The sequence below is a fragment of the Cnephaeus nilssonii genome (assembly GCF_951640355.1).
Source record: "Cnephaeus nilssonii genome assembly, chromosome: 6".
Taxonomy (NCBI): domain Eukaryota; kingdom Metazoa; phylum Chordata; class Mammalia; order Chiroptera; family Vespertilionidae; genus Cnephaeus; species Cnephaeus nilssonii.
The window spans coordinates 6,391,343-6,414,223 of record NC_137077.1 but is presented as its reverse complement, the minus strand read 5'-3'; the positions used below and the strand labels follow the sequence as shown (position 1 = coordinate 6,414,223).

Below are 22,881 nucleotides of genomic sequence, written 5' to 3'. Positions count from 1 at the left end.
CAGCTAGGGAAGGAAGCTGGGCAGGCCTGGGCCCATGCTTCTGGGGTGAGGTGGATGCCAGGGCTGTGGCTCTGGGAGCACCAGCCCCCTGGGGGGAACCCGCTATACACAACAGCAGTGGCAGCAGAGGCTGGCGGGGAGATGAGATTCGGACTCCTTGGCTGGGAAGCGCTGATGGCATTTCCTGGCCCTCAGTGGGACTCCAGGGGGCTGTTCCTCAGGGCTAACACAGGAGATGGGGTGTGAGGAACCGCTCACCAAATACCATAGCAAGCAGCTGCCTCGGCGCTTAGCTTGCATGTGGGGCAAAGAGGCCTATAAAGAGGAGGGAAGGTAACTTGTCCAGTCTGTCCATAGCAGATCTACTGAACACAGGTGTGCACGTGTTAAAAGGGCGCTGGAGGAGGCGGCAGTCTCAAACTCAAGATCTGAATCTTAGACCAGATCTTGGATGGGTGGCTCTGGATCAAATCCCTTCCCCTCTTCTTGCATTTAGGTTCCTGGTGTGCAAAACTGGGGGTAGGCTGCCTCGGACACTGTCATTGTAGTAGAGGAGTCACAGCATGATAGGGTTGGTAGGTCATCGGACTTCACCAAAAGTCTCCCCAGCCAAGGATGCTTCCGTTGCCACGGCAACCGCCCCGCCGGCGTGGTCCCTGGCGTCCCGCTGAGGACGCTGGGACGAGCCCTGCCCTTACCAAGATGGCGGCGGCCTCTGGGCAAGGGGCGGGGTCGAGCGCTGCCGGCCTGTCCAGACCTTCCCTCTGTTTCCGCTTTCTCAGGCTAACGGCGAACTTCCGTTCATACCGGTTCTCTTTCCTGGTTCCGGGAGCCCCGGGAGCCTGGGAGGGGAGGGTTGCCTGCAGGGATCGGGGCAAATACCCAGAGAGGGAAGGCATGACTTCCGCGTCCCTCCGGAAGTGACGCGACAGTCGCGGCCGCCGACAGGTGGAACGGCAGGTGGGTTCAGGTGCCAGCCTGGCCCGGACCGACTGTGGGGCCGGCGCTTCCGGTGAGCCACAGAGGCTGCTTCCAAGGGCCTGGAGACTCGGGGGCGGGCTCTGGGACCTGCGTCTATCGCCCTGGCCTGGAGTCCCCCCCTGTTCTTAGTAAGAATCACCTACCCACCCGCCGGGACTCCCCCCAGCCGGGACTCCCCCCGCCCCGCCGGCCCGAGGGGAGCGGGGCCAGGGTTGCCCGGGCTGGGGGAGGCATCTAGGCACTTCGGTTCCCTAAGCCCTACGCTCTTTTCTCTCCCGGATCCAGTTCTCTGTGCCCCTGCCGAGCTGGGCAGTTAGCCCGCCCACCTCAGCTCTCGGAACCATGTTTGCAGACTTGGATTATGAAATCGAAGAGGATAAACTGTGAGTACTTTGTTCCCCCAAGTCCCCAAAGTGCAGGCGCCCCAGGCCCCCCAGATCCCCTTACTTCCCAGGCCCACCCAACCGTGCTTCCCAGCGGACAAGGTCTTGTCCTGGAGCTGAATGGCCCCTTCCCTTCCAGGAGCTCACCGTCCCTGGGGGCGTGGACTCACTGACAGGCCATTACAGTTCGGGCCACGAGGGCCCTGCCGGAGAAAGGCCTGGCTGCACGGGGAGGAGAGCAGATGGAGCAGGGGGTCAGGGAGGCTTCGCAGAGGGGAGGGCAGTTGAGCCAGGTTTGAAGGACGAGTAGGAATATCAAGCATATTGCCTTCCCCAGTGTAGACAGTTAGTGGGACAGGTTTTCCAAAGTTCTGCTTGCCTCCTGGGGAGACGAATCCTCCCTCAGAGCAAGGACTGGGTCAGGTGCCTTTTTGTGCCCTCAGCACTTTGTAAGGTGCCCGGCGTCTGTAGTTGTTAGCAAACATTTGTTGAATGAATGAGTGAGTAAATGAGAATACTTACTGCAAAGCATAAGTAAGTGCTCACTTCTAGTGAACACTGAGCGGTAACGAGCAAAGCAGTTGAGAGATGGGTGCTGGGTAGTTAGAGGACGAGACCATCATGTCCCATTTGTCCCCGAGGAGGTGACAAGTCTGACTCAAACCTCAGGGGTGAATGAAGCACAGGGAAGGGGGGCCTGTTTTTAGGGAGTGCTTGCTATGGGCAGCGTTGGTGTTAAATGTCTTTTGGGCACTTTCTTACGGGAACTCTGCTAAAGTAGCCATTTAGTCCATGTTATTGTACGGATGCGGAAACTGAGACGCAGAGAGGGTAACTGACCCAGTCCCAAGCTGATCCATGGCACAGCTGGGATGTCACCCCGCATCTGTGTGACTCCAGGAGCTGTGCACGTCCCAGCACAGATGCTGTCCCTGTGGCCAAGGGTGAAAGCAAAGGCAGCGCAGCAGGTGGAGCCTCTGGGGGCTTTCGCAGGCCTGTCCCCTTCCCCGTCCCTCCAGTCCCCCTTCCTCCGGGAGACTCAGCCTCAGATGCTTGTCTTTCTAGCGGAATCCCTACTGTGCCTGGGAAGGTGACCCTGCAGAAGGATGCTCAGAACCTGATTGGGATCAGCATCGGAGGAGGGGCTCAGTACTGCCCCTGCCTCTATATCGTCCAGGTATTGGGTGCTCCGGGGGTGGGGGTGGGGTGAGGTCCTGGAGGGGGCGGGCCACCTCCTACTTGGGCATGACCAAGGCAGGTTCCTTTCTCTACTCTGCAGAGCTGGCTCCTTCTCATTCTGGAGGTCTGCCCTCCTAAGGGAGGCCTTCCTGGCCACCCCCTCTCCACAGGTCTGCCCTTGTCTTTCTCTGTGATTTCAGTCTCTCCTTTTCCTTCTTGGCACTTACCTCCATCTGTCACTGGGGGTTTGCTCTTTGGTGGTTCCGTATCTGGTTGCTTTTTCAGACTCTTTGCATTGTGAGGGCAGGGCCCAGGTTGCTTTTCACAGCAGTCAGCTCCTGGTGTAACACCTGACAAAGAGTGGACCCTCAATGCAATATCGTTAATGAATCAACACAGCTGTCAGCCTTTGGTGCTCGCACAAGTGAAGTGTAGTGGAAAGACTACAAGACTATGACATAACATTGGCCTGAGTTCAAATGCAAGCTTCTCTGCTTATTAGCAAGTTAATGAACCTCCTTGGGCCTCAGTTTCTTCACCTGGAAAGTGGGTATATAAAATATGTAAAGATGAGCATCTTCAGATTGCTGGGAAGATTAAATAAAATGACATAATGCAACGTCTGGCACGCAATAAGTAGTCATTAAATAGTAGCTACTGCTATTTTTACTTAAAAAAAACAGCAACATGTTTTGATTTTAGAAAGGAAGGGATAGGGAGAGGGAGGGGGGAGGGAGAGAGAGGAGAGAGAGGAGAGAGAGAGAGAGAGAGAGAGAGAGAGAGAGAGAGAGAGAAACATTGATGTCTGAGAGAAGTATCGATTGGGGACCAAACCTACAACCTGGGCATGTGCCCTGACTGGGAATCGAACCTGCCACCTTTTGGTGCACAGGACAATGCAGCCAAGTGAGCCACACTAGCCAGAGCACAGATGCTATATTTTTATGGCATTAGTTCACTCTCCAGCTGATCTGCCAGCGGTAATGAACAATTCTGTGGTCCCTGGTAGAGGAAGCTGCCTGGTGATACTCAGTCAGCTGTGACTCGGGAGTGGGGACAGGCAATGATCTCTCTCTAGCCCTGGAGGGAAGCTTGCCACCTTGGACATAAACTTGACCTGGATTCTAACCTGTTCTGACAGCTAAGTGGCCATTGGTGGCAGATGGGGAAGTACAGTCTCTGAGGACCTTGCAAAGGGTCACTTCTAGGTCTTGAAGACGGAGATTCCGGGGACCTGGTCTTGCCGGCTTAGGGTGTTGCCTTCACGAGAGATTTGGCCTCTCCTGGCCCAGGAGGTATTAGGGAGGCTCCCTGGGGCCTGGCCTCCTTGCCATGTGCCTGCTTAGCCTCTCTCTTCCAAAACCACTCGGCTGCCTCTCACCCTATCTCCACAGCATAGTTATTTTGTAATTTTGGCTAAATCAGTATCAGCTTGGAAGAGCATTGTTAGAGGAACCTTTTAAATAAATGACTGGAGGAGCAAACACTCAGAGGGCTGTGTCAGGTTGAGTGCTTTTGGCATTAGAAAAGGCAAGTCTCATCAGTTCGCATCTACCTTCCGTCCTCCTCCCCCTCCAAGAATGTGGGGTCCTGCGCTTCTGTCTGTTCAGGCATCTCTACCCTGCCCTTCTCCAGTACCTGAGAGACAGGAAGATGCCTGGCCGGCGTGGCTCAGCGGTTGAGCGTTGACTCATGAACCAGGAGGTCACTGTTTGATTCCCAGTCAGGGCACGTGCTTGGGTTTTGGCTCGATCCCAGTAAGAGGGTGTGCAGGAGGCAGCCGATCAGTGATTCTCTCTCATCACTGATGTTTCTCTCTCTCCCTCTCCCTCTCTCTGAAGTCAATTAAAACATATCTTTAAAAGAGAGAGAGAGAGAGAGAGACGGGAGGATAGAGGCCAGGACGGAGCCAGGCACTAGTTGGGGTGAAGGGAATGACTGTCTCCCGCTGGGTGTCTTCTTAGCACTCCCCTTCCCCCTTCTGCACCCCCAGGTATTTGACAACACGCCGGCAGCCCTGGACGGCACCGTGGCAGCTGGCGATGAGATCACCGGTGTCAACGGCAGGTCAATCAAAGGAAAGACTAAGGTGGAGGTAGCAAAGATGATTCAGGAAGTGAAGGTAAGGGCTGCCGGGAGCGGGGCCCTGTGCCAGGAAAGGCACTTCGGAGGCCCGGCAGGCCTGGCGCGGAGACCGGCCTATCGCTGCCCCCTCCTCAGAGCATCAGGGTCTGGGTCACCCCCTCGCTTTCTCCTCACTCGCTCAGTTGGCACTAATAGCGCTGCAGGACCTGGGCTGGGCCTTGGCACGAGGGGCACCAAGAACCGAAGGTGCCTGTCCTGGAGCTTCCAGGGCGCCAGCAGACTCAGGGCCCGGGGTTTCCCCAGTCAGAGCCGAAGCTAGAAGTCCACGGTGAACTCACCTGGGTTACAGACACCCCGGCATCCGATGCCGGCTAAGCCGTGGTGGGCCTGGGAGGGAGACAGGAGCCCCCTTGCCCGTCCCTGATGGAACTTTCATTCCAGTGGATCCTTCTGGGCTCGCAGACCCCCAGGGACCCCTCTTGGCTCTGGGGCAGCTGCTGGTCTTCTGTTCCTCGACCACAGTCCCACGCTGCCTGCTCCCTGCTCTCCCTCCACCCCCACCCCCACCCCTGCCCGCCAGCTGCTCCGGCCTCGGCCCCTCCTGAATGGCAGGCGGCCTCCCGCCCCTCGGAAGCAGGCGTGTAGCCCTTTGCCGCTTCCCAGAGACTGGCTGCTGGTAACTGGGAAACGAATACCGTGAAGAAATCGCAAAGCGGGGATGGTTTAGAAGTCAGAGTCAAGGGTTCCCTGTAAATGGGGCTTGGCTGAGTTCTAGCTCCCTCGGCCCCATCCAGACCTTCCCTCCCCTCCCTCCACGTCTTCAGGACCGGGCACCGCATCCCTTCCAGTCCCTCTTTCCCGCCTTAGCCAGTGCCTCCTCCCTTTGTCCTGTTCTACCTCGCCTCTCACTCCTCCCGCCTTCAGGGCAAGAGTCCAGTCCTTTCTCCCGCTCCAGCCCTTTAGCCCGGGCACAGGAGGGGTGGGCTCAGGCTCCAGCCCTTTAGCCCGGGCACAGGAGGGGTGGGCTCAGGCTCCAGCCCTTTAGCCCGGGCACAGGAGGGGTCGGGCTCAGGCTGCAGCCCTTTAGCCCGGGCACAGGAGGGGTCGGGCTCAGGCTCCAGCCCTTTAGCCCGGGCACAGGAGGGGTGGGCTCAGGCTCCAGCCCTTTAGCCCGGGCACAGGAGGGGTCGGGCTCAGGCTGCAGCCCTTTAGCCCGGGCACAGGAGGGGTCGGGCTCGGGCTCCAGCCCTTTAGCCCGGGCACAGGAGGGGTCGGGCTCGGGCTCCAGCCCTTTAGCCCGGGCACAGGAGGGGTCGGGCTCAGGCTCCGTTGTACAGAAGGGAGTGACAAGGTTCGTTGGAGCCCACGCGCTCCCCCTGGTCTGGGTTTCGTGGCCCGGCATTACCTGTGGGGCCGAGGTGCTCATTCTGGTTCAGGACTGGTGTGTGCGCCCTCGGGGTCCTCTCCTCACCCCTCACCACCGCTCCTCACCAGGACCTCCTGGTCCTGCCTCGCGCCAGCCCCTCAGTTTCCGTGGGGCTTGTGTGCGTGTGCAGCTCTGAGTCAGCGCCGGGATTTCCCAGCTCTGGTGGGTGCCCAGCCCAGGAAGAGATTTGCCTGCGGCCACTAGGCTGGCCCAGCACCCAGGGCTGGGTGCTCCCTCCCTTGCCCCCAGCACAGGCGCTGCACCCTGAGGGGGTCTGGCGCATCCACCCCGACACTGCCCACAGCCGGTCAGTGTGGTTTCCATTCCGGACGCGGTTTTGAAATCCCGTCTTATATTTGAACGGATTCAGCCCCAAGTTGCAGGGTCTTAAGAGTGCAAGGACGAGAGCGATGCGGCGGCCTCAGGTGGTCAGGGAGGGCTTCTTGGGAGAAGTTGGCACCTCTCTTCAGTCGCTAGGACTGTGTAACCCCGTGTTTGCACCGGCCCCGGGCGGGCCCCTGTGCGGCTCCTTGCCATTCCAGCACTGGCACAGAGAGGTGCTCAGACGCGCTGGTTGAGGATGGAGGGGCGGGAGGTGGGGACGATGTAGGGTGCAGGGGAAGACGTGCTGTGCAGGGCAGTTCTGCAGCAAAGGGTTGGAGTGTGGCGTGGGGGAGGGCAGGGCACCTGATCTGGCTGGAGCTCAGGGCGTCAGACTGCCAGGCTGTGGGCTCTGACAGCAGGGACCATGTCTGCCCCATCCCTGCTGATTCCCCAGGGCCTGGCACAGCCCTGGGCCTGGCAGGGCTGCCTTCAGGGTTCTCTCACGACCACAGGTTCCCGGGAGACAGGCCTCCCTGGGGAAGGGGCTTGGGGCCCAGGGGACTCCTTCTCAGCTCGGCCTGCCTTGCTTTTGCAGGGGGAGGTGACCATCCACTACAACAAGCTGCAGGCGGACCCCAAGCAGGGCATGTCCCTGGACATCGGTGAGCGGCCCCAGCCCCGGGTCTCCTCCTCATGGCGGTGCGCCGGCAGCTGCCTGGTCGTGCTCGATAGCTTTCTGACCAAGCCGCCCCCCAGGGCTGGCAGGCCACCTCCCCGGGGACCTTTGTAAGCCAACCCCTCAGCTTACCGCAGCCCAGGTACCCTGCCTTCCAACAGGGAGGGCGCCCAGCCCTGGCCTGCACCCCCCACTTCCCCTCGGCCTCCTCTCCCACCCAGCTTCTCCCAGGGGAGCTCACGGTCTGAACTGGGCCGCAGGCCGCTCCTCTGCCCAGCATGCCCAGGACCAGGTGCCCAGCATGCCCAGGACCAGGTGCCCAGCTGTGGGGCTGGGTCTGTGGAAAAGTCAAGACTCAAAGGTCCGGGCAGAGTGGAGGTCCTCTGGGCCAGCCACCTCATCAGACAGACCGGAGACCCCTCGAGGCTCCGTGCCCCCTGGGTGAACACCGCCCCCCCTCCCAGATCTCCAGGCTCCAGCACCCCTCCCCTGTACCCTAGGGCCAGAGTTGCCTCCTGGGTTTTAAGGGGAGAGGCCAAGGGCAGATTGAGCCTGTCCTGGGGTCCTTCCGCTGAAACCCTTTGTCCCCACCCTGATCCCCTTCCAAGGACCAAGTGTGCAACCGTGTTCCACCACGAGTCAGTAACAGTCTGGGGCCAAGGGCAGCTGGCGCCTCTGCTCCCCGGGACCCCCAGGTCAGGTGTGGAAGAGAGGAGCAGAGCCGCTCGGGGTCCAGCCTGTGGCACCAGGGCTCTCGGTGAAGGCCGGCAGCCACTCGGAGTGCCAGGCCTGGGGCTGAGCGCTTTACATAGTTCCTTCCTTCCAGGTGGCCTCACTCCTGAAGTGGAGAGTGAATAGGGCAGGGCCCAGTACCCCCTGGTACCTCCCCACTTCATAGTCACCCCACCCCCACCCCACTTCCGTCCTGGTGTAGTCCCCGCGAGTCGTGATGCGGGGGGCAGGGGTGGCCTGGGGCCAGCTGCAAACGCCACCTCCCTGAGCCCTCTTCTCGCTGTCCAGTGTTGAAGAAGGTGAAGCATCGGCTGGTGGAGAACATGAGTTCGGGGACCGCGGATGCGCTGGGCCTGAGCCGGGCCATCCTGTGCAATGGTGAGTCCCTCCCTCACACCAGCTCTAGCTCGGGTCTCGGGCCCAGGCTCCCAGGGGGAGGGCATCGTGGCTGCCCACCAAGCCATTGTGGGTCCCTCTGGCCTGGCCTCTACCCCTGGGGCTGATGGTCGCCTCTCTGTATCCCTGGAGGCCCTCCAGCTCCCAAAGAGGGACGCCGGGATTTCCCAGCTCTCGTGGGGGTGCCCAGGAAGAGATTTGCCTGTGGTCACTAGGCGTTGACTTTGCTGGGGTCTCTGGTGTGTCTGTAAAGAGCAGGGCTGGCCTTGGGGGGGCTCCAGAGCGGTGGTCAGGCGGGGAGACACAGGCGCAGCTCCCACCGGGAGACAGCACAGCAGGGAGGTGCCTCTTCCGGCTCCCGGGCTGGTACCTCCGCCACTGCCCAGCTGCTCTCCAGAACCAGGGCTCAGTGCCCCTTGTGCCTCCCTCACCCCCTTTCTAGCACGCCCACTGCTCCCGCACTGCCCTCCCGCCCCGCCTTCTCCAGGAGGTGGCGCTGCTGCCCTGTCTCAGCCGCCCTGCTGGCCCTGCCCGGGCTGGAGGCGGCTGCCTGGAGGGAGAACGCCGTGTACGCGCACATTCACACCCACACGCGTGTGCACACGCTCCCCCAGGGTGGCCAGCGAGGCACTTGGACCTGTTCCTCCCGTCATCCGCCTGAGTGTATAAACAGCAGCGGCTCTGCTGGCCGTGGGGGATATAAATACCTCCAGGCATGGTGGGCTCAGCTGGGCACACCGGCCTTCATTGGCTGGGCGTGGGGGTGGCGTCTGAGCCTGTTCCAAGTGGTGTTCAGAAGTGGAGGCTGCTATTTTCGGCCTCGGTGTCTAAAATCCCTGTTACTGTAGTTACCATGCGTCGGGATGGAATTAGAACTGATTGTTGTGTTTTTCCCTGAACCTGGCAATTTCCCGGCCTGAAATAGGGTTTCTAAAATTGAAGCTGTCATGATGTCCATGACCCAGCGAAAAGCAACAGCAGCGCTACGTGCTCCTTTCCCGCCAGGCTGGCCTGGCGCCAAGGCTCTGGGGAGCCAGGCCTGGAGGCCGCCAGGGGCCAACGCCTCGTGAAGACCTCCAGGTGCCCCCTCCTCCCCCTGAGCCAAGCCTTCCTCCCGACAGCCCGTCCCACAGCCGCCTTCCCTGCCCAGAGAAAGGCCCGGGCGGCCCCTGCTGCTCCCTTCCCTGCCCTCCAGGCCAGCAGGGGACGGGCAGAGCACACCAGCTGGGACAGCCCGCCGTGTGCCTTTGACCAGGTGGCTTCATCTCTCTGTCCCCCGTTGTTTTTCCTGATAAAACGAGAGGCCCAGTGCACGAATTCCTGCACGGGTAGGGTCTGGCCAGCCCACCCTGATTGGGGCCGATTGGACCAGGCCTGCCAAGGGGAGTGGCCATGGCTGGTTGGCTGGCCGGCCCGCTCCCTGGTCCAACTCCCGGTTGAACTCCCGGTCGAGGGGACAATTTGCATATTAGCCTTTTATTATATAGGATGAGGGAAGTAGTCCAGACCCTGCCTGGGCGGGGGCAGGGGGAAGTGGGGAGCAGCAAACTACCAACAGGGCCCTTGGGCTGCAGTTGCTGCTGGGGGCGCGGGGTGTGCAGGCCTCATCCTGTCGGAGTGGAGAGGTGGCACCCACTGCTAGAGGAAGCCCCACACGGTACCGCTCCTCACTGCCCTGCCCTGAGCTTGTCTGGGAGCTCCCTGCCCCGCCCCTCTCTAATCTGAAAGGCCTGCCTCAGCCCTGGCAATCCACGGGCCCTGCTCCAGCCCCTGAGGTGAGGCAGCTGCCCCCTCCCCTCCCCTCGCAGCCTGTCACTGCCAGGCAGCGGCTGGCCATTGTCTGGCTCCTCCTAGACTGGGAGCCTCGAGGGCGGGCACGACTCAGATCTCATGCACCCGGGCATTCCTGGAGCCTAGCCTGGTGTCTGCACACAGTAAGGTGGCCCTCAGGGCCCCATCTAACGCGAGCTCTCCCTCACAGCCTAGCCCTTCCAGAGTTCCGCCCGCTCCCCCCATCACCCCCCTCTGCGCCGGCCCTTTGCTCGGTGCTGGGAGCCACATGGAGCCTGTTACGCTGACCGCTGATCCACCGGTCTCTCCCATGTCCCTGACGGCCTTCCTCCTCGGCTGTGGGCAGCGCAGCCCGTGTTAGCGGGATGGGGGCCGGGGCTGCTAGGCTGGCCTTGGGGGGCTCCGACGGTCTTCACACATGCCTTTTGGAAGTACTGGTGTTATCACCCATCTGCCCCTTCCATGTGCCCTGGCCTTCTGGGTGGGGGCTCGTCTTAGGAGTGTTTGGGGGGCCAGCCCTCCTCTCATCTGGGTGTTCTGAGCTGTTTACAAAACACCTCTGAACCCAGCTGACCCTGAGGTGCCAAATCCCCCCGAAGGACTCCGTTCTGTGCCGATCCTGCTTGTCCTCGGGTTGCCTCTGCCCTCTCCCCGATTGCTTGCTGAGACCCTGACCCCCACCCCCTTCTCTCTGATCCCCACAGATGGGCTTGTCAAGAGACTGGAGGAGCTGGAGCGGACGGCTGAGCTCTATAAAGGTGGGCAGCGCCTGGCCGGAGTCCCAGAGGCCTGCTCCAAAGACGGTGGCGGGGTGGGGGTAGGAATGCCAGACGAAAAGTTCTAGGACCGTGGCCATTAAGAATTCTTTTTAAAAAGTCTTAAGACACTTTCTGGTTGTAAAAGTAATACGTACCCATAAGCATTCAAGTAAAAGTGCGTGTAAACGTAGCGAAGGCCCCAGAACGGCCCGCTCTCCAGAGAGAGAGCCCACAGGAGGTGCGTCCACTCCTGCCCTGCGGAGTCCCGTCTCCCGTCCCAGGGGCGCCTCCTGCTTGGTCTAGGGGGGCTGTGGGAAAAGTGGGTGCACTCAGGAGCAGTGCAGGCCTTGGTGGGGTGGACTGGAGGCCATGTCCTGGGCCAGGGTCGCCCCCGTCACATGCCCACCCCTCGGTGGCCTCTCCACAGGGATGACAGAGCACACCAAGAACCTCCTGCGGGCCTTCTATGAGCTGTCGCAGACGCACCGGGGTAAGGGCGCCCCAAACTTGCTGCATGACCGCAGGCAAACCCCTGCCCCTCTCCGGGCTCAGTGTCCCCCGTAAGTGAAGGTGTGGCTGCTGTCCCTGGTCCTCATGCCGTGCTCAGGTAGACATCACAGCACCGGCCAGGGCCAGCTCTAGCTGGCACGTAGCTGGCACGTCCAGGTGCTGGAAGGTAGCAGCGCGGAGGGCACCTTGACCAGCTGCTGGTCTCTGTGGGCCCAGTCTCTTGTCCGAGCCCCATCCAGTCCGTCTGTGCTGCCATGTAGCGTACGAGGCCCTTCCTCCTGCGTGGTCTCATTTGGGGAAGAGAAGCTCAGGCAGAGGAGATGGCCCCACAGCTCCTGGGGCAGAGCTGGCCTGAGGACCCAGGTGTCCGGATCCAGACATCGCCACCTCCAAGCCTGGCCCAGCCCTCTCCGTGGCCTGGTCACGTGGGGGACGAGGGCAAGCTCCCTTAGGGCACGGACCAAGCTCCCTCAGCAGGTTGGAGTCTCAGCTCCCTCCAGGTGTAGACCAGCTTCCTTGGGGCGGATGCCCAGCTCCCTCAGATCCCCGAGGGCAGGGCTGGGGAGCCTTTTTTCTGCCCAGGGCTATTGGAATATTTATAGCATCATTCGGGGCCATACAACATTATCCACTTAAAAGTTAGCTGCTCTGTTTGGTCAGATATGTAATTAACTCACCCCTAATGCTTTGGCAGGGCCAGACCGGGTGGTTTCATGGGCCTTATACGGCCCGCAGGCTGGACATTCCCCATCCCTACTTGAGGCGTATAGACCAGCTCCCTTGGGGTGTAGACACACCTTTCTTGGGGTGTAGGCCCCGTGCACACCTTGGCCCCAGCCTGCCATCGCCTCCTGGCCTCTCCCCACAAATCCCTGGCTTCTCCTTAAGGGCCAGGTCGGGGCCGCCTTCAGGGCAAACTTGTCGTGCAGCCTTTGGGGACGTGTTCTCTGTGATCGGAGTGCGGGAGCCCCAGCCGGCGGCCAGCGAGGCTTTTGTGAAGTTTGCGGACGCCCACCGCAGCATTGAGAAGTTTGGCATCCGGCTGCTGAAAACCATCAAGCCGGTAGGTCACGGGGCGCCTGTGTGGCCGTGCGTGAGGGCAGAGAAGGGGCGACGTGTCATGCAGTTGGAGTCGAGCACCTTGGCCTCGGCCAAGGGTGACCTCCAGGTGGTTTGTGTCCCTTGCTCCCCCACGGAGTCTCAGCTTGCCCTGGCCTGTCTTCTCATCCTTGAAATGGACAAGACCATCTAGCAGCGCCCGGTGGCTCTGACATTCTGAGTCCACTGTTCTCTGTCGCCCTGGCCCCTCTGACCCCTGCCTGTGGGGGCCTAAGCATCGGCCCACTCTCCCCTTCCTTGCAGATGCTGACGGATCTGAACACGTACCTCAACAAAGCCATCCCAGACACCCGCCTCACCATCAAGAAGTACCTGGACGTGAAGTTCGAGTACCTGGTCAGTGGTCTGCGGCCTCCGGGGATGGGGGGCTGGAACCTGTCGAGTCTGATGCAGGAGGTGGACCAGGGCCTGGGGAGGGGCTGGGGCATTGGCAGGGCCCTCACTCTGGACCTCTGACTCCTTGGTCACTTTGAGTAATGGGTTAGACTAGGGCCGTGGTTATGAAGTGCTGACCAAGGGGTGTTAATGAGTTTTATGTTTAAATGGTAATTCTGTGGTCCAGCGGAGTCGAGGGAAAAGGCGGCATTAAGCGAGCTGGGGTTCCTCGCGGCGGGAGCCTCTGGCAGGCCGTGTGCAGCGTGAGTCTGCGGGTCTTCCCAGCTGCGTAGCCACGGAACCTTCCCCAGAGCATCCTGTGGGACTGGAGTTTGGCAAATGGTGGGCTGCCTCTCAGGCCCTCCCCACCCTCCCACATGAGTGCCCTCCCCTGTGCTGCCACCAGGGACCACCCAGCAAGGGTCAGCCTGCGTGGGGGCTGCACCCCTGTGCTTCCCGGGCGCCCAGCCTGTCCCAGCCGGAGCCTGCAGGGAGGCTGCTCCCCTGGGCGGCCTAGGGGCCGTGTGGCATGTGGCACTGGGGACATGGGGTGGGCATCCGGGAGGTGCAGCTACTTTGACAGCCTGGCTTCACTTGTCCTACGCAGTCATATTGCCTGAAGGTGAAGGAGATGGACGATGAGGAATACAGCTGCATTGTGAGTGTCACGGGTGGGGGTGGGGGCGTCACAGCCCTGGGATCAGAAAGGCTGGGGGGGCACCTTCCCTGCCTGCCTCACAGAGCCCCAAGAATGTCCTGGGTCTCTCAGGATGCCAGGTGGGTCAGGCCAACCTGGGAGAGGCCTGGGGGCTTGGCCGGGCTCTTACTCCTGGAGACTTGGGGCTGTCTCCCCGCCTCACCCCCCACCTCCCGTTCCTCCCGCCCCAACTGTGTGAGGTTCTTGCAAGGAAAAAGGGACTTTCTTCACTCCTGAGAGGCCTTTTTTATTTTTAAAATCTGTAATATATTTTTTAAAATATATTTTTATTGATTTCAGAGAGGAAGGGAGAGGGAGAGAGATAGAAACATCAATGATGAGAGAGAGTCATTGATTGACTGCCTTCCGCACACCCCCGACTGGGGACTGAGCCCACAACCTGGGCATGTGCCCTGACTGGAATTGAATCTGGGACCCTTCAGTCCTAGGCTGACTCTATCCACTGAGCCAAACCAGCTAGGGCTAAATCTGTAATATTTTTGATACTGGGATCCATCTTATGACTCAGTGTCCCTTTATTTAACGAGGCAAGGGTTTGTTTTATTTTCTCATGAAACTGTAACTAAGTGCTTCTCAAAATCCCTGGCACCTCAGGAGTGAGGAGCCCTGGGAGCTTCGAAAGGTGCCATGTGGTGCCCCCTGCCCGTCTGCCCCAGAGCAGATCCCGCCCCACCCAGGTCCCTGATGTGCTCCTCCCCCCCAGGCCCTCGGGGAGCCCCTGTACCGGGTCAGCACAGGCAACTACGAGTACCGCCTGATCCTGCGCTGCCGCCAGGAGGCCCGCGCCCGCTTCTCCCAGATGCGCAAGGACGTGCTGGAGAAGATGGAGCTGCTGGACCAGAAGCATGGTGAGGGCCTGGTGGGGATCGGGGCCCAAGGGTCATGCCCTCCCTCAGCCAGTCCATACACCATCCTCGTTGTGGTGAGTGGATACCATCTTCTCCCCATTTCAGAGCTGGGAAAACTGAGGCCCAGAAGGGAACGTTTTAACCTGACGTCCCAGAGCCAGGCCCTGCCATGCAGTGCTTTGTCAGACCCAAGCTGGAGAGCTGGCAGGAGCACACCCACCTCCCCAGAGCCTGGACTGGGTGGGACTGGACTCCCTGGGGTGCAGTCCACACCCACCCGCCCTGGCAGGGCTCCTCTGTCCCCCCAGGGGGAGCTAGAGGCCTGGGTACTGTGCAGGCGTGGGCAGCTCGAGGGCCAGGCGGTGCACGATGGGAAGCCCAGGGCAGGAAGCGGGCCCAGGCTGGCGGGGAGGGCCCACGCCACAGGCAGGCAGCCGGCCCACTGGTGCCTCCCCACCCACTCTCCTGCCCAGTCCAGGACATCGTGTTCCAGCTGCAGCGCTTCGTGTCCACCATGTCCAAGTACTACAACGACTGCTACGCCGTGCTGCGCGACGCCGACGTCTTCCCCATCGAGGTGGACCTGGCCCACACCACGCTGGCCTACGGGCCTGGCCAGGACGAGTTCACTGACGGGGAGGACGAAGATGAAGACGACGAGGACACGGCAGCCAGGGAGCCGTCCAGGGATGCGCGAGGGGCTGCCGGGCCCCTGGACAAGGGTGGAAGCTGGTGTGACTCCTGAGTGCGCCCGCTGTGGGGTGCGGATTTGGGGGGTAGGGTGAGTGGGAGGACGAGAGCGTGGGAGCGGGGGCTGGGCCGCCGCGCAACAGGGTGGCGCATAAAGGCCTGCTGGCTTGGGGCGCCTGCCTCCCTGCTCCTCTGTCCTAGCTCAGCGAACCCGGGCCCCTCCCAGGCAAGGCCACAGGGCTGCGACCTCGGGCCTGGACCCTGGCCCTCCACCCTCCTCCCCACCGCCCCAGCCAGGAGAGCTCGGTCTCTGGACCCGACCCAGGAAGGCGAGAGGGCAGAGGGAAGAGGGCTGGCAGGGGCAGGAGGTTCAGGGCCCATTCCTTGTGGGCGCCTCCGTTGGAGTGGGGCTGGGGGTGGACAGCCGAGGCCGGGCCAGTGTCTCGAGTGCACCCTCGCCTCCCCCAGGCTGGCCCACCCCGTCCACACTCACACCTCGGCGGCCTTTATTTATTTTATTCCCAGCTCAGCCACTTCCCGGGGGAGGGCTGGGCTGGGCCTGTACTGAATAAACAAACCCAGATGGAGCCGGGCTCTGCAGCGGCCTCAGACCCGCCTCTCCTTTCAGCTCCCCTCGTCTCCTGATCGCGAGGCGGGTGGGCAGCGAGGGTCACGGCCCTTCACGTGCCACACGTGCCTCGTCCTCACAGCAGTTCTGCCCGTAGCACCGCGGCCCGGTCACAGAGGGGACGCCCGCTGAGGCCACACTGGACAGACAGTGGGGTCGACGCAGATCTGTCCTGTCCAAAAGGCGACCCCCTGCCTCCCCGCTTGCTGTTGTGTGGCGCCCACCACACCCGCCCTCACCTTGATCCTTCAGGCTCTGGCCTCGAACTCAACCTTTGGGGATGGGCAGGGCAGACACTAGGTCAGGAGGCCCTGAGGCCCCAATAGGAGAATGTTAAGGTGCCCCGGCCACTCCAGGTGCCCCTTCTGCAGGGCCCTGGGAGGAGCCCAGAGGAGATGCCACAGAAGACCCTGTGTCTGCGGGGGGTAGAAACGGGGTGGCCCTGTGTCCTGCCTCACCTGTACAGCCAGCGCCCCCTGCGGTCCCAGTGCGGTTACTGATAGTGGTCCTGTCCCTTTCAGAGCACCCCAGCAGGACTGCGCCCTACGCAGGCGGAGACTGGCAGGGCTGGGCTGTCACCAGGCCCACGTGGGTCCCTAGAGCGGTCGGACTGCACCCCCTTTGAAGGGCAGCCAGCGAGGCCAAGGGCACAGGCGGCCTCTGACCCTGCCTGCTCCCTGACTTCCCCGGGCTTCGGCTTCCCTCTGGGCTTCGGCTTCCCTCTGTGATTCGGCCGGTGGCGGCCCGGCCTTGTTGGGCTGTCAGAGGGTTAGCCGAGTTACCAGGTAAGGGCTTGGGACAGGCCTGCCACAGTCCGCTCTCTGTCTGTTAAAATGAGAGGGAGCCATTGTTCCAGGGGCTGGGGTGGGGGTGGGGGAACCGCAGTGCAGGTAAGCCAGCCAGGCGCCTGCAGGGCTCCCACACCTTCCTGGGGCTCGGCTGGAAGATAAGGGCGGCCACAGGGAGGGGTCCCCAGTGGGATGAGCCCTGCTGAGAGCATGGCTGGACGGAGAGGGTCTGGTGGGAAGGCTGCCCCCTCCACTGGCCTGGTCACCACACTCAGGAGTTAGCGGGAGGGGAGCAAAGAAGGGGGCGCCAGGTCTGCGGGAAGAGGGACCAGGTACCTAAACCTCCCGGCAGGGAGCTCCCTGCACTAGATCAACGTGCACGAGAGGAGCCGGCCGGACTCCCCGTGCGGCAAGCAGGCGCCAGGGGCAGCTCTCAGCCACGTCGGTGCCCACAGGACACCGAGTTTGCATCCTAGAGAGGTTCTCAGCTCGGCGGGGCAGGGCCCTCAAAGGGGAGGGGATGGACACCTTGCCGAAGGCGGCAGGGCAGTGCTGGCCCCGCGCCCCAGGCGACCACAGGGTGGGGTCACTGCCGGCCTCAGCGCCGAGCGGAGGCTCGGGGCCAGGGCTCACCCCGTCCTGACGCTGCTCTTTCTCAGGGTTCTGGGTCCCTCTGCAAGCGGCCCCCATGCTCCAGTGGCAGGTGCTGCCAGTGGGCAGGGCCGGGGCTGGTGGGAGGGCCAGGCCCACCCAGTCCTCAGTCTGGGAACACCTTCCCCACCCTTCCCCCATCTCTGCCCCTCCCCCCCCCCCCAGCACCTGCCAGGCTGGAGGGCCTGGAGAGCCTCTCAGACTCCCTCCCCGCCCCTCCCCAGGTCGAAGCCAGAGCCACGGCCACAGTGGAGGTGCAGGAACAACCTCTTTCAGCTGAGTTTTATGAACGAGTTTCACAGCCCTCAGACCCGTTTCGGGCTCAGCAGCTTCACTGAGCGGGGGCAGGGCCGGCCAGGGCTCGCTGGGCGTACAGGGAGGAAGCTCCCACCTGGCCCCCAGGGGTGACCCCCTGAGCAGCCTCCCTCGGCCAGGGCAGCAGGGCTCTGGGAGGGGGAGCCCTGTGTCTGGAGTCCGTGCTCTCCACCCCACGCCTCTGTGCTACACAGACTCCGGGTCCGGCTCTGGCTCTGGCTCTGCCCCCACCTCTGGGTCGGAGGGCCCAGCCCCAGGGCTAAGCAACTCCAGAGCCTCAAGGCCGCTGGGCTCCTGGGTGGGCAGGGGCTCGGAGTCCCCTTCGGCCTCAGCGTCCTCCGAGTCGCTGGCCCCGCCCTCGGAGCCCGGGCTGGGCGGGGCGGCCCGGGAGCGCAGGCAGCAGTTGGCCACAGCCATGAAGAGCCCGGCCAGGACCACCTCGGAGCCCGCCAGGTAGAAGATGACCTCGTAGCTCTTCAGCGCGTCCACCAGGTGGCCTGGGGTGGGGAAGGGGGGTTAAGGACAAGCGGGGGACCCCACCCTGAACCCTCAGATAAAGGGCGGTGCCTCGATTTGGTGGGTAAGACACACACATGCCCCAGTCTTAATTCCCGTTTTACAGATTCAAAACCCCACACAAGTTCTGCCATTTGAGACCTTAAAAATGTCACTTTACTTCCCTGGACCTCAGTTTCTTCAGTGACACGGCGAGGCAGCACTTTTTAGGGTACAAGGCACCCCCTCCACCCTCAGATTCAAACCCCACATGTGCCTGCGAGGTATGCAGCTGGGGCGATTCCGGGCAGGAGTGGGGAAGGAAGGGGCTCTGGGCTCAGCCCCTCTCCTGGGGGCCCCCAGCTCGTGCTCTTTCCACAACCTTCAGGGGCCAGTCTCAGCTCTCCCACTGAGAACTGAGCGGGGTGGGGGGGCTGTTTTTGTGGCCTTTGGTAGTGAGCTGGGGGCCTCCCTGCAGGGGTCCAAAGGCTTTGCGGGTCCCACTGGTCAGGTGAGATGGCCAGTCTTACTGGCACTCCGCTAGCCCAGCCCTGGAAGGAGGGCAGCTCACCCCACCTCCGTGTGCACTGGGCTCCGGCAAAGGGACCTCTCCCTCCAGGGCCCCTGCCTGCAGCCGGCGCAGCTCCCTCCGGCTCACGGCAGGCTTCCTGCTCTTTCAGGATCACCCAGCCCAGGAAGACACGAAGGCCCCCTCACACCTTCCCGGCCCCAGCTCCTGCCTTCCTCGTGTAGGAATGCTGTCCCCTGTGGGTCTACCCTGTGCCCTCTGTGGGGTCTGCCCTGCCTTGAGGGGCTGCCTTCATGCCAGCGCCTGCAGGAAGCCCTCCTGGACCACCCTCATCAGGACGATTCCCTAAAAGGTGATGCGTGTCGAGTGCCCAGCAGGCAGTGTGCACAGGGGAAGAACCCAGCGCCCCTCCTTCTCCACCTGAGCACCCCCCCTCTGCTCCTGGCCCCAGGGCTGGTTCTCCAAAGCACTGTCCCTGTTCCAGTCACTCAGGGGCTGGGCCACTAAAGCACTCCGAGGAAGTGTTTCAAAGGTGAGGCATTTAGTGCCGGGCAGGGCTCCACTCTAATTCTGGGACTGACACTTGTACTAGGCCTCTGGGCCTCAGTTTCCCCATCTACAAAAGGAGAATGCGCATTTGTGCTCTGTGCCAGCTGCTGGAGATGACCCGGTGCTTCCTGGCACTTTTCCGTCCCCACCCAGAGCTGGTGCCACGGGCCTGGAGGAGGGCGAATAAGCCACGTGAAGGGGAGCCCGCCCACCGGGCTGTCTCCTCTGACGGGTCATGCCTGTAAGTTCCATTTTACAGGAAGGGGGCTCCCCTCGGGCTCAGGGGCACTAGGCTGCGCCACCCCCCCCCCCCTCCCGAAGGGCGCACCCGCAGAAGGCGGTCCGATGAGCACAGCCACGGCCTCGATGAGCAGCACCAGGCCCAGCGCGCTGGGGAAGCGGGGAGCGCCCACGGCCGCCATGAGCACCTCGAACTGCAGCGCCCCCACCATGCCGTAGGAGAGGCCGAACGCCACGCAGAAGGCGACCAGGGCGCCGTAGGAGCGCGCGCGCGCGCTGCTCAGGTCGGTGAGCCCGTTGGCCAGCAGCGCCAGGCTGAACAGGTCGGCCACGTGCGGCCGCAGGCGCGCCAGGCCGGCCAGGGCCCCGCACGCCGGCCGCGCCACGATGTCCACGAAGCCCACGATGGAGAGCAGGAAGGCGGCGTCCGCGTCCGGCACGCCCGCGTCCTTGGCGTAGTTCACCAGCAGGATGGCGGGCACGAAGAGCCCCAGCGCCATCAGGAACTTGGTGACGGCGTACGCGGCGAAGGCGCGGTCGGCGCACACGGCCACGTCCAGCAGGCGGCGGCGGGCCCGGCCGGCGGGCGCCGCGCTCAGGCTCCGCCCGGGGCTGGCGGCCTCCGCCTCCGCCTCCTCGTCCGCCTCCCGGGCGGCGCCGCCCGCGCTGCCCCCGCGCCGAGGGCCGGGCCCCGGCGGCCGCATGAGGGCGCCGCACGCGCAGCAGTGCAGCAGGAGGCCGCCCAGCAGCAGGAAGCCGCCGCGCCAGCCGAAGCGCTCCAGCAGCTGCTGGCCCAGCGGCGACAGCGCCGACAGGAACACGGGGCTGCCCGCCGCCGCCAGCCCGTTGGCCAGCGGCCGCCGCCGGTCGAAGTACAGCCCCAGCATGATGAGCGACGGCTGGAAGTTGAGGGCCAGGCCCAGGCCTGCGGGCGGGCGGGCGGGCGAGGCGGCGCTGGCCAGGCTCCCCGGGGCCCCAGCCCCTCGCGGCAAACCCACCCCGGGAAGGGAGCAGAGGGACTTGGAGGACAGCTCCTCACGGGGAAACGGAGGACAGGAGTTCTTGCAGCAAAGACTCCCCGTCCCCACCCACGGCCCGCAGGGGAGGCAGCGCGCCCTCACCTGTCAGCACCCCCGCCGTCAGGTAGAGCTCCAGGAGGCGCCTGGCGAAGGACGCCAGGACCATGCCCGCGGAGGCCAGCAGCCCGCCCACCAGCATCACGGGGCGACAGCCAAAACGGGCCACGAGGATGCTGGACACCGGGCCTGTGGGCGGGGTGGGGTCACCGCTCGGCTGGTCCACTCTCCTCTCCGGTGGACACGCTCCAGGCTCTGCACCCCCAGCCCCGGAAGACGGCTGAGGGATGAGGTCACCGTGGTGCAGGGACCCGCCGAGGCACACGGCTCGGCCAGGACAAGCCCAGGAGACAGCGCCCCGCGGGGACTCGGAGGGAGGGACCTGTCCTGGCCCAGGGCCCCCTCCCCACCCTCCGGAGAACATGGAACCCAAAGCGGGAAGGCAGCCCCCACCCCCTTCTTATCTCCACAGCCTGGAGGCGAGCCTGCCTCACCCCCGGCCCCTGCCCCTTTCCCGTCCTCGCCTCCCCTCTCCGGTGTCCCCGAGCCGTCCGAGGGGCCCCGTGGGTGCCCCGGGGATCAGGCATCTGCGGGCCCCGAACCCCACCCCCGCCTGGGCGGGCGCTGACCGGTGCCGTAGAGCATGGCGAGCATGATGGAGGACACCCAGGCCGCGTCGCTGTAGCCCGCGCCGAAGTCGCGCATGAGCGCGCGGAAGAAGACGCTCACGGCCTTGGGGAAGCCGTAGGCGAAGCCGGTGACCACGAAGCAGGCGCCCAGCACCGCCCAGCCCCAGCCGCCGTCCGGGGGGCCCTCGCCCCGCAGGGGGCCGCCGGTGCCCATGGCCGCTGCCTCTGCTGGGGAAGAGGAGACAAGAGGGAGCAGCAAGGGTGTGACCCAGACAAGGGGGCCTGGGGACCCAGCCTGGGGAAACTGAGGCACGGGCCTCCACCGGAGCCTGCGCAGGGAATGAAGCCAGATTCCCGCCCCCAAGGGGCACGTGAGGGAGGAGGGCGGGTAACCGAGCCGGTCCCACCTGAGTCCTGACTTCCGGAAGGCTCTCTCCGAGGGGCACCCCTTCTCTTCAGGACCTGGTGGCAGCAGGAGAGGGGGTGCTGGTGAGCGGGGTGCTGGCAGCCAGTGTGTGACCGGAAGTGTGGGTGTCCCCAGCGAGCATGTCTGATGTCGGACAGAGAACAAGCATGGGGGGCGGGGGGGGGGGGGGAGGAGGGGGAGAGACAGGCACCAGCAGCGAAAGGGCCGAGATTCCCCCCTTGGCCTGCGGTATGTCCTAATTCCTCGGTGACCAGGCGTGCCTGTTGTCATTGGAATATTATTGGGGGGAGGGGGACAAGAGCGCCTGTATGACAGCATTAGCCTCCTCTCAGAAGCCAAGGGAGCCGAGTTCCAGCTCATCCAGCTTAGCCATGGGTCTGCTGGGGGGCTTGGACAGGCCCCGCCCCTGGGAGCCTCCGTTTCCCCACCTGTAAGATGCCCTCACTCCAGGCAGCAGGGAATCTTGGGGTGGGGTTGGAGCTCCGGCTCTCACTGGACAGGTGGGGACCTTTGAGGCGGCACCAGGAGAGAGAGAGAGCCCGTCTGCCCCCTGAACCCCAAGCAGCCTCCCCACCCTGCACATGCGGAAGCAGCTCAGAAGCCTGTCATACTCCTGGGCTCAGCCCAGGGGTTCACGCGGCAGCCCCCTGCGTCCCCCGTCCCCCGGGATGGACCAGCCTCCAGCTGGGCAGCAGCCTCCCTCCCTCCTGCAGCCCCTCCTCACCTGGGCCTCCCTCCTGGCATCGGGCGGTGCCCAGGGAGCTGTGGGTGTCGGGGACCCTGCCCCTTCCCCGCCAGGACAGGCCTGGCCTTTCCTGCCTCCAGTCCTCTCCTCAGGAGAAGAGGGTGGTCCCTGGCAGCCTCGCCCCACACTCACCGGAGCCGACCTGTGGGTCTGGGCGTCCAGCCGCACATCTGAGGCCTGCTGGGAGGGGCTCCCCCATGTACCCCAGCCTGGTGAGGGGGTGGGGTGCAGCCAGACTCCCAGGCTTGCCTGCAGATCAGCCACTGGCCTGGCTCTCACCCCAGGTCTGGGGCTTAGAGCATTCCCACCCCCACCCCTCTAAGAGGCTTTTCCTGGGAGGGGTGAAGGGACAGGGGGACCCAGGCCTGCTGGGGAGATTTGGGCAGATGAGGCTCCATGTTCTGGGGCCCCAGGAGGACACACAGAGCCCTGTCCTGTGAGGGGGTCCTGCTGGTGCTGGGAACTCAGTCCTGTCCTAGAGAGACCCCACCCCCCCCGCCCCGCAGGCTCCCATTACCTCAATGCCTCACCTGCCCCCCACCCCCGGCCACATGCCTCCCCTGGATAAGGCTAATCCAGGAGCCGGGACTGGGGCAGGGAGGGCGGAACAAAGGGTGCTGTGTCCCAGGCCACTGAGGGTCCCTGACCTCGGCCACTGCCGCCCGCTGCCTCTGGAGAGGCAGCTATTTCCTGAGGCTGGAGATGGAGGAGGGGGAGGGCTTCGGGCGGGGGGAGGGGGGACCTAAAGGCTTGTGAAAACGAGGGCTGTGAGGGGACAGGAGTGGGTGACCCCGTTCTCCAGTGGGAGGTCTCCATCC

At 63.5% G+C, this 22,881-nt stretch overlaps 2 protein-coding genes across 5 annotated transcripts; one reads left to right on the top strand and one right to left on the bottom strand.

Annotated features, from left to right (window-relative positions):
• Nucleotides 1-793: 793 nt before the first annotated feature.
• PICK1 (protein interacting with PRKCA 1) lies at nucleotides 794-17,161 on the top strand. Of its 4 annotated transcripts, none has more exons than XM_079774435.1 (13): nucleotides 794-960; nucleotides 1,267-1,364; nucleotides 2,430-2,541; nucleotides 4,537-4,665; nucleotides 6,974-7,040; nucleotides 8,075-8,164; nucleotides 10,678-10,731; nucleotides 11,159-11,221; nucleotides 12,171-12,304; nucleotides 12,604-12,696; nucleotides 13,343-13,393; nucleotides 14,157-14,301; nucleotides 14,775-17,161. In XM_079774435.1, the coding sequence occupies exons 2-13, from the start codon at nucleotides 1,324-1,326 to the stop codon at nucleotides 15,044-15,046; spliced, it is 1,251 nt and encodes a 416-aa protein (XP_079630561.1). In that variant the 5' UTR covers nucleotides 794-960; nucleotides 1,267-1,323; the 3' UTR covers nucleotides 15,047-17,161. The 4 variants fall into 4 exon arrangements, with proteins under 4 accessions (XP_079630561.1, XP_079630560.1, XP_079630559.1 ...); XM_079774434.1 differs by having other exon boundaries at nucleotides 794-1,012; XM_079774433.1 differs by having other exon boundaries at nucleotides 794-1,109.
• Nucleotides 17,162-17,310: 149 nt separating this feature from the next.
• SLC16A8 (solute carrier family 16 member 8) lies at nucleotides 17,311-22,640 on the bottom strand. The gene is made up of 4 exons (XM_079774437.1): nucleotides 20,892-22,640; nucleotides 20,308-20,451; nucleotides 19,275-20,111; nucleotides 17,311-17,870 (listed from the first exon to the last, which is right to left on the bottom strand). The coding sequence occupies exons 1-4, from the start codon at nucleotides 21,676-21,678 to the stop codon at nucleotides 17,560-17,562; spliced, it is 2,079 nt and encodes a 692-aa protein (XP_079630563.1). The 5' UTR covers nucleotides 21,679-22,640; the 3' UTR covers nucleotides 17,311-17,559.
• Between the last annotated feature and the right edge of the window lie 241 nt (nucleotides 22,641-22,881).